This window comes from Lupinus angustifolius, chromosome LG13, assembly GCF_001865875.1.
Source record: "Lupinus angustifolius cultivar Tanjil chromosome LG13, LupAngTanjil_v1.0, whole genome shotgun sequence".
Taxonomy (NCBI): Eukaryota; Viridiplantae; Streptophyta; class Magnoliopsida; order Fabales; family Fabaceae; genus Lupinus; species Lupinus angustifolius.
This window is the reverse complement of record NC_032021.1, coordinates 3,839,055-3,848,888: the sequence shown is the minus strand read 5'-3', so window position 1 is coordinate 3,848,888 and position 9,834 is coordinate 3,839,055. Positions and strand designations below refer to the sequence as shown.

The 9,834-nt window shown below is 34.9% G+C and overlaps 2 protein-coding genes across 3 annotated transcripts in view; both read right to left on the bottom strand.

The window, feature by feature from the left end:
• Window positions 1-583, bottom strand: part of LOC109325606 (B-cell receptor-associated protein 31-like) — a 2,954-nt gene extending 2,371 nt beyond the window's left edge. The window contains exon 1 of the mRNA XM_019558057.1: window positions 181-583. Coding sequence (XP_019413602.1) covers window positions 181-463 — 283 coding nt within the window. The 5' untranslated portion in view covers window positions 464-583. The remainder of the gene's footprint in view (window positions 1-180) is intronic.
• On the bottom strand, window positions 2,325-9,622 carry LOC109325605 (DNA repair protein RAD16). 2 transcript variants are annotated; one of them, XM_019558055.1, is made up of 16 exons: window positions 9,464-9,622; window positions 8,972-9,094; window positions 7,450-8,618; window positions 6,917-7,039; window positions 6,689-6,762; window positions 6,175-6,238; window positions 5,893-6,039; window positions 5,719-5,804; window positions 4,884-4,953; window positions 4,384-4,509; window positions 4,002-4,232; window positions 3,744-3,848; window positions 3,513-3,665; window positions 2,794-2,882; window positions 2,608-2,688; window positions 2,325-2,499 (listed from the first exon to the last, which is right to left on the bottom strand). In XM_019558055.1, exons 1-16 carry the CDS (start codon window positions 9,510-9,512, stop codon window positions 2,427-2,429), a joined length of 2,763 nt encoding a protein of 920 aa, XP_019413600.1. In that variant the 5' UTR covers window positions 9,513-9,622; the 3' UTR covers window positions 2,325-2,426. The 2 variants fall into 2 exon arrangements, with proteins under 2 accessions (XP_019413600.1, XP_019413601.1); XM_019558056.1 differs by having other exon boundaries at window positions 8,972-9,088; window positions 9,464-9,614.

Genomic DNA, 9,834 nt, shown 5'->3' with positions numbered 1-9,834 from the left:
CCCCCCCCAGTAATTAGTCCTTCTAGAAATTTCCCTTTTCTCTACAATTAACAAATAAATAAATAATTCAAATAGTTTAATCACTAAATTAATCTAAATCAAAACCCTAGAAGAGAAAAGGGCAATCCAAAATTAAATTTTGATAAGGAAATGTGATGAAGGAGGAAAATAGAAAGATACCCATGAGAGAAGCTTCGAGGATGTGACCGGACATAAGAACTTGGTCGGTGGGGTTGAGTATACCAGCCTCAACGGTGCGTTGCTGGATCTTGGCGATGCTGTAGAGGCTAGATGAAAGCACGACGACCAAAGTGGCACCGACGGTGGTGACAACGATGGGGCCTCGACCTCGTTTGAGACGATCCAAGGAAACGATGACGAGTTTCCTGAGAGGGGTCTTGAAAAGAAGGGTCAGAATCAGAAGCATTTCGCCGAAAATCGCAGAGTACAGTAGCTGCAGCATCTTCGGATGATGATGTTCAAAATCCCCAATCTAATACCTCAGAAAGACGAGAAGAGAAGAGTGTGTGTTGATTTTACTGTATGTGTCGGTGGGTGCTTGTTCGCTTTAGTGACAGTGTTTATATTTTCTGTTTTCCAAAGTTTTTTATTGTACTTTCATTTTATCTGTTTATTCTCATTATTATTAGTTATGATTGATGTTAAGATTTATATTTTATTAGGAACACAAAAATTGTCCTAGCAAGAAACTAATTCTAGAGTCGAGGTTATAGAGAATAGATGTGATGTGATTGAATCAAAATTGGGTTATAATACTAAGTCCCAATTCGTATGATCCATTAATAAAGATGATTGTATGATTTAAATTTTTACATTTTATTCATATGTTTACTTCGTCTCAAAGATTATAGAGTGGTGATAAAGTGACAAACAAATGACCCAAGGAAATTATAATGAACAGTTGAACACTACTCCATAAAACCATATAACTGTTTGATACTATAGTAACCAGAATGCTATAAGGGTACACAGTTTATTTAAACTCGTTTTTATGAAGAATTCAATACATGGAAGGTGGATTTGATACCCGATAGATATAGTGAATAGGATATTTTTGTAACTATGCTTGATTCAATTCAAGGATCGGGAAAACTCCATCTGATTTGATTCGGTCAATATGGCTTAGCTTTATTTGGTTGCATAGAGAAATAGAATAAAGAAGTTGAGAGGAGAGTAGGGATCATAATGGATACCGAGATTTATGGGTACCCGCATTAGGTTGGGTCTAAATCCTTATTTTTGGATTCATAAATAGTTGAGACAGAAAATTTTAAAGTCTATTTTTGAACGTGTCCGGATCTAGATTTAAGATACTCAAACCCACAATTCCTATATACATATATATAATAATAACTAAACATATTTCTAGTCATAATTGTGATGTTATATTCTTAAGATATATTTGTTTATCCATAATTATTAAGTAATATTATGTTGATAAAGAGATATTAGATATTTGATTTGTTTTATTGTCTTATTTTAATTTACATTTTTAATAAAAATATTTATATTTAAGTAACAAATTAAAGTTGTGTTTGAACTTTAAATATATTTTATAATTATAATTATATTTTTATTCTTCTTTTGATCGCCTAAAACACATGTATAAATATATAACTTGTTTTCTATTTTTTAAATTTATAGGTACCACTAACCACCCTTCATTAGGTACCACAAGACCCGAAGATAGTAGACTGCAAGTACCTGCAAACAAGTCTGGGGCGAGTCTTTGAGTCCCAAAATTGTCAAACAAGACAAGTATGGGTAGTACATTATCCAAATCCATCAAGAATCATTGTCATCCCTAGAGCCTAGAGGAGAGAAGTTGTAGAAAATGAATCTTTCGAGAAGAGAGTAAGAGAAATAAAATATATATAAGACCCACCAAACTTTTACTCCTTTCATATTTTTTTATTCTATAGATATTTTTCTCATTCAAAAATTTATATCTATATTTTCTTCTTTCTCCCTTCTTTCTCTTCTCCCATTTTACTCTTCAACCAAATTAAGCCTTAAAGTGGTGGCTTGCTGTAGAAAATTGAGTTTAGGATGCTCTCCCTAACTTATTCGATTAAACCAGGAGGATGCTGCCACATCCATCTGACAGGTAAACATTAATCAAATACTGGTATTACTCTAATAAAATATATAAACTTCCTTTTAGTTATGGACAAACTTATCTCTCAAAATTACATTTGGCATTCAACAGCATCGTCCCATGTTTCATGTGCAAAGGCAAGGCAACCTCTGAGCTATATACTTAAATACAGTAACACATTTTTACTGCGCATATATATATTTGAATGTTACGTGGCACCTATATGCTATCACACAAAAATAGTTCAAGCAAATGTATATCAGGTAAGTAGTAAAAATAGATCTTCCTGAGAAAAGAACAGGCCTGCTTAGGTAACAAAGAGAAATTTCAAGTCAGCCTCGGTCAATTTCCCCAGAGCCTCAGAAGAACCACCAATAGTCCTATTAAAAGGAGGGAAGAAAAAGCAAAATGTCATTACATATTAAGTTATTTATTATGGCAAACATACAGAGCACCTTTCAAGTTGCCTGTTCACATATCAAACTTACCCTTCAAACACTAGTTCCTTCTTCTCTTGCAACTTCAAAATCCTCTCCTCTATTGTGTTTTCAATGACAAACCTTACAATTCTGCAGAGGATAACAATATTACAACTTCATGAAGAAAGGACTAACCGAATTGTGTTTCCATTTTCTACAATTTTAAATCTAGAGTTAGAGTGCAAGAAGCAGCACCTGATTGGTTTGTATTGCCCTATTCGGTGAATTCGGTCTTGAGCCTGACGCTCCACTGCAGGGTTCCACCAAGGGTCCATAAGGAAAACCTTAGCATCCCCAAAGAACAAAACCACATGTTAACAGGGAAAAACCAAGGCTTCTAATGATGATAAAAGAAAATTATTTAGAGGGGGGAAATTGCCAAATACTTTCAATCACTTGTTTTGGTATATAATTTCACAGTCTGCATCAAATGAAATGTTTGAACTAATGTAACAAAAAAACGTTTTAAACAGTGCATTCATTTGCACATATGGTCTAGGTTGACAACATATTCAACCCCGTCATGAAGAGAAAAACAGTTAGTCAACACTAAATAAAATGCAGCTTAGAAAGAGACCAAGAACAGAACTTAAAAAAGAACAATACAACAGTCACAGCTTTGGAGTGGAAATCAATTAAAGGATAAACTATTTTAAACAGTAAGAAGCTCCTGTAAAAACGTGAACAAAATCTCCAATACAATGGAGCTAAACAAAACTTGTCATGCAACAGAACTCCAGCACATATCGACTGTAGAACTGATTTATGTACAGCGGTGTTATAACTTTTTGTGCATGCCAAAATGATGAGGTATAAAAATATTTCCAACTACTTTACAACTCGACTTAAAATTCCACAAAGCAGAATACCAAAAGGATTGACACAGCACAAACATGCAAAAGGAGATTGCTTACATGTGATGCTACTGTCAAATTGAGAGCAACACCTCCTGCTTTCAAGCTCATGAGAAAAATTCTGCATTCGGGGTTATCAATAAACCTCTTAATGGCAGCATCCCGAGCAGGCAATGACATTTGTCCATTCAATTGAACACAAGATACGCCTGACTGCAATTAGCTCACCATGTTATTGTCCTGACATATTTTGCATGCATTAATGAAATAGAAAGTGGCAAGTAAATTTACCTTGTTCAGGGCGTAGTTTATGAGATCCAAGAATGATGTGTACTGGCTAAAAACAATCCCTTTGGCAGAACCATCCCTTTCAACCATAAATCTGATTTCTTCTCTCTACAACAATTTCAACTCATTCAGATACAAGACAATTATGATAGATTGTAAAAACATAAACACGGACCACTTTTCCCAGCCACAGAAGCATTATTTCTGATTACTACTTACTCAAATATTAGGTAAGTGAGTTTTATATATGTATGTACATACCAATGCCTCTATTTTAGTGCTTGTCTGAAAATTTTCGAGCTGAATTCTGTTTAAAATGCTTGAGGATCTGAAACCCTTAATTGTTGTTTTATTAGCATGAACCCCAGCAACCATGTTGGAAGTTAAATCAACAGTAAGCAATTTAGAGCATGAGGGGCATGATACTCGTCCCAAGGAAGTAGAAAAGTCTATCAAGCATGACTTGCAAAAAACATGCTCACAAGAAGTAACCTGAAAGGAGAAAGGACATTTAAAGAAAATCAATAGCACACTAACGTTGGCTGAAATAACTTTTCCACATACACGTATGAAAAGGAGGGAAAATAAAACAAAAAAATTTGACAAATAAGTTTATTTAAAAAGAAAAAGAAGTTGACCATACCACAGGATCTTCTACTTGATCATGACAAAGGCCACATTCTTGTTCAACAGTACCATTACCAGCTAAATTCCCACCTCTTAATGCTGCAGTTGGAGAATATACCACAAGATATGGGTGATCAACAGCCTGTATATTTCGACCATAGATGTATGAGACACATGGGCAGAAATAACACTTTCAAGTAATTGAGGCAGAACAAAAGTACAAATAAATCTGAATATATTCAATGAAAACTAAGGGAAACTGACTTCCCAGATCCCACATGAAAGACGAGGATTGAAATAAAGTAAGCATATATAACCATATTTCAAAGTCACTCAGTTTTAAAATGAAATCAATGAATGTCTATCCTACACTGCTTTTTAATTTAACAGTGTCTTTACAGACATGTCCCCACATAAACATAATAGATATTGTAGCATAAAAGTTCAAAGAGAGAAAAAGATTACATGGCAAAAGTATAGTATTTTTTTGGGGGTCGTGTTAGAATGATCATTCACCTGACGCAATCGTGTAAGGAGGTCAAATATATGAGCATAATTATTCATGAGAGTATTTGCTTCAACATATCTGCAAAGGAGAAAGCATATTAGTAATACCTATACCACGGTATGTTTAATGTTGATGTTTCAAAAGTAAAATATTTGAACACACTATTGAAATTGTGTATCAATAGAAGAATGAATTTTCCCAATATCAAAGACATGGTAATAAAAGACTACGTATATGAATGGTAGGTCCATAGAAGAAAAAAAAGAACTGGAAACCAATTTTCCTCGCCACCCAAAAAAACATCAATACATTAACATGAAGGATGTCCTGAAGAGTGAAGGGTTTAATCTCACTTTATTACTCATCCATTTCCCATCACTTCTTTCTTCTCTTCCTTCTTCCTTCCGATCGAAAAGTGAGGAAAAAAGAATTCAAGTAACAACAAATTTTCATATGATGAGTGATAATGTAATGTCAACGAAAGAATATAGAGAATACATGAGAATAGGCCCATTGGCTATTGTCCAATATAATCTTCCATGAATGCATGCAAAACCAGTTTGGAAACTCTCAAGGTATGGTAAGCCAACTAACCACATGTTGGGTAAGAGTTTCACATAGAGTTTTATGGCTTATGTTTTGACCTACCAGACTACCCTCGTTAACAAAAGGAATTTCAGGACTACTAATGAATTCCAGGACTATTTCATTCATAACTTGGTGGTTTAATCAAGGAATTCATCCCCGCCCACAAAATGCAATCTAATTCTTATCAAAGGTTCGCTCTTTTCAAAGTCAACCTTTTCATCATATTTTATGGTAAAGATAAAGAACATGACTTACGTATTAAACTGTGACTGACTTTCATTGTATAACGATTCATAATAGTCTTGCTCTTTTATGTCCAGGCTATCCTTCCTTAATGAAACCTGCAACGACAAAAAATTAGAGAAATAAATATGTACTCACTCTGAATTTAGAATTGCACACACAGCCACATGGGAAACAAGAACTTACAATTCTAGGCGGAAGTGCAAGGTCGGCAGCCCTGCCTATTTTAGTGCGCCTTAGAACTATGTTCTTTAAAACTTTGTGTTTAAGCAATATCATAGCTCTTCTTCCACAATCGCCATACCCATATGATTGAATTGGTGTGGCAACATACTAACCAAAACGAAACATGAATAATAACACACACGTCCATGTGTTAGCTAAAACAATTTCCAGGAAATTACAAGAGTTTATCTCTCTGTTTCTATCTAAAATGGAGAACACAAAAAGAAAATGTGCAGAACTTACTTTGTTCCACCAACAGAAATGTCTAACAGTACTGTGGTTGCAGTTTGAACATTGTCTAGAGGAGCTGCAAAGGGCACCAGGATAACAAACATAACAAATCAAGAAAACCAACCATTTAAAAATGTACATGCACATATGTTATGAATGCACACAAACAGATACAACACATTAGCATAAATAGTGATCAGAAAGCAGTAAAAGAAAGATTCAGTCATGAACCTCAACATTACAAAGTTTGAAGCATGAATATAAAGATTTAGATATAATGAAATACTCTAAAAAAGAAGCATTTTTCTCTGTTTTACATGAGTGGAACCCAGTGGAGAATAGATTCATGAAGTCTTTCAAGCAATCATTTGATCAATATGAAAAATGAGAAAACAAAGCTGAGAATTCAGTTCCTTTCTTAGCAAGTCACACAAGAGGGATAAACTATCAAGGCCATAAATACGACGATTGCCAGTTAAATTAGAATCCACGCAGTTCATTAAAAATACTGAATCCAAAACCATACCTATGATCAAGTATCTTGCAATCACAGTCCTTGCATAAGTAATATGAATAAGGAATTATTTGCAGAAATCGCACCTGCATGCATGGCATTGTAGGTAAATTATTTTAAAGTTGACATATAAAACCATTCATGGACCTTGACCTAACAACCTCTAGAAAGAATCGGTCCTTGACAAATAATATCAAAATATCAAACTTGACAGATTACAGCCAAAAACAGTAAACTTACCAAAGAATACAGCTCTCCAACCCGGTTCTGAAGGGGAGTGCCACTTAATGCCCATCTGTAGGAGGACTCTAAAGCCAGAACTGCTTTTGCAGTGTTAGAATGTCTAGATTTTATATAGTGTGCCTATTATCATATAAGAAAAAAAGTTTTAGATAGATGTTTGACGAGGTAAAATAACACAAAATGGTAATATAAGAAACATAAAATTAGAGCCACTAAGCCATAAAACTAAGGTCAAGCTTATAATCTGTTACTTTCTTTACTTGTGAATATGACTGATTAGTAGATAACAGATAACAGATAACAGATAACAGAGTTTCTAGGGGGGGAACAGATAACAATGTTTATCAGGGCACAGTCAAACAAGAAAGAAAGGAAACTTGCAATGTTTACAAATAGAGAAAGTGGAAACAACAGGAAAGACACAAGATGGTGCTTTTATTTCATAAAATAACATTTTATAGGAAATTCTAAGTATAGAAAAACAGTATGATTACATTAGCTTTTAATAATAGTATATTTTCGCAACTGACCTCATCCAGTATGATACGCTGCCACTTCACAGCATGTAGAAATGACTTGTCCCTGTCTTTGGTATCTGAATCTTTTGTCCTCGACCGCAATTCCAAATTCTTTTTCTTCATAAAACCCTTTTCCAATTCTTCGTCCCAAGACTTCAATTCTTTGAGCTTCTTCTTAGTAAGATCTCTTTTCTTTTTCTTTATTTGCTTTGCTTGTTTATCTGTTCTAGTAGCACCAGGCCCACAAAAATACCTCTGATGAGAAGTTAAACTCCTTGGGTTAAATAATTTTCCACAATATTGGCACTCCTCCTTAGGAGGCATCATATGCTTTCTGTATTCAGACTCCACAATAGAGTATGTTGTTATTACAAAGTCATACTCTGAGAACTGTTCACCACTCTTCTCTCTCTTTGCCCCGTGATAAACCAACACCTTGGTGCTTCCTTTCAAAGTAAACCGATCAATCTCACTAACCCATTGAGTGACAGCAACCACAGGACAGATGACAAGTGTGCCTTTGATGGCAGGCAAGACTGTAGATGAACCTGGTGAAGATGATGGTTCATCTGCTTCACAACTCATCTGGTGGAATTCACGTTTGGCAAGGACAAGAGCAATTGCTTGAATAGTCTTCCCCATTCCCATTTCGTCAGCAAGGATTCCTCCTTTAGTCACAGAACTTTCCTGTTTCAAAGCCCATGCTAACCATTCCTTTTGATACCTTAGCAAAGGCATAATCAGATCTGAGGATGGCTCGACAGTTTCATTCATTACTTCACTCTGGTGATCTATGTCAAAATCTTCCAATAAATTCTCATCGACCCATTTCTCTTGCTGCTCTTCCCAAGCATGCCACAATAACACTGGCTTTGAATCTTCCTTTCTTGTCCTTTTCCCTTTTTTCTTCTTTTTTGTCTTGGTCAAATTAATAGGGGCTGATTGCTGAAAAACCATCAAATGTTCCTCATCATCCCCATTCTCCACCACTCTATCACCATCACTTGGTTCTCCGAAGCCGGATTTTTTTCTTTTCCTTCTGGACTGCGACTTTCCACTATTCAATAAAGGCTCTATAGCATCATATGAGTCAGAGAGAATATCTTCTCCATCAGAAACACTGATGCTTGAAATTGGTTCTTCATTCAAGTCAGGAATGAAGTTCACACCGAACTCTTCATCTGTATGGATTTTTAAGGGGAGAAACAGAATGAAATTCACTGCTAAATTTGCAGGATAAAAGAGTTACATTTTTCTCCCAGAGAGGAAGGAAATGTTAACTAGTAAGTTTTACTCAGTTTTCGTTACATTCAGAGTTCAATCACATGTCAAACTATAAACACAAATAATAGACATGTTACTTGTTCATAAACATCTTCTCGAGTTATGACTACAAACATGTCAGAGAAAGAACATTATTTCCTTTAAAGTGGACAAAAGACAAAGTTTAAAACCCACACTTGTAGCCAAACAAACATACATCTCAAAATCAAAATCTTCATAAAAATTCAAACTGGAGAGAAAGGCAATATACCTTCACAATTGAAATCAGAATCTGAAGAAATGTCATGAACATGTTCATTGGTGTCATTGCTGCACTTGCTATTAGTTTCATCTTCCCCAATGCCATCTCTTGGTTGCTTCTCCTTCCCTGTTCCTTAATTCAAAGGATGAACAATTGAACATTACAATCAATAAAGATTAATATTAATTATACCTCAGTTTCCCAAAGTAAATTGCTATATTTGACACAGCAACTTTCAATTAAACACAACGCATACCGAAGCAGAATATTTTGATTCAAATTTCGCAAAAATGGAAAAATAATAATAATAGCAATAATATAATAATAATAATAATAAAATACACACTTGAACAGACAACAAAGGAAAAAGCATTGACATGGCCAAAAATCACGATCGGTCACGATTCGATAAAATTTTCTCAGTAATCAAACAGCGTCAAAGTCAATAACCAAAGAACGAAAAGAGAAAAGAGAAAAGTAGAGTGAGAAAGATAGTGTTACCGGAGAGTGATGATTCGGAAAGGCGTCGTCGATGAGAACGAAGTTCCATTGATGGCGGGAAAGAAAGAGAGAGAGTTTAGGGTTTGCGGTTGCGACACGGTTTTCGTGAGGATCAGCGACGATTATTCACTCTCACAAAACAAACTGTGTGACTTCTTGGAACGGCGGGAACCGGCACTTTTATAAGTGTGAAACTCTGATCCACTGTGATACATACCCATCTAAAGATTGTGGTCCACTGCTATAATTAATGTTGCCTTTTCTTATATTACCTAATGCTTCATGTCATACAATTTATATATTAAATCACTGATTCATATATATTAAATCCTATAATTATATATTATGAGGGAGGGTTCACTTACTTTAAC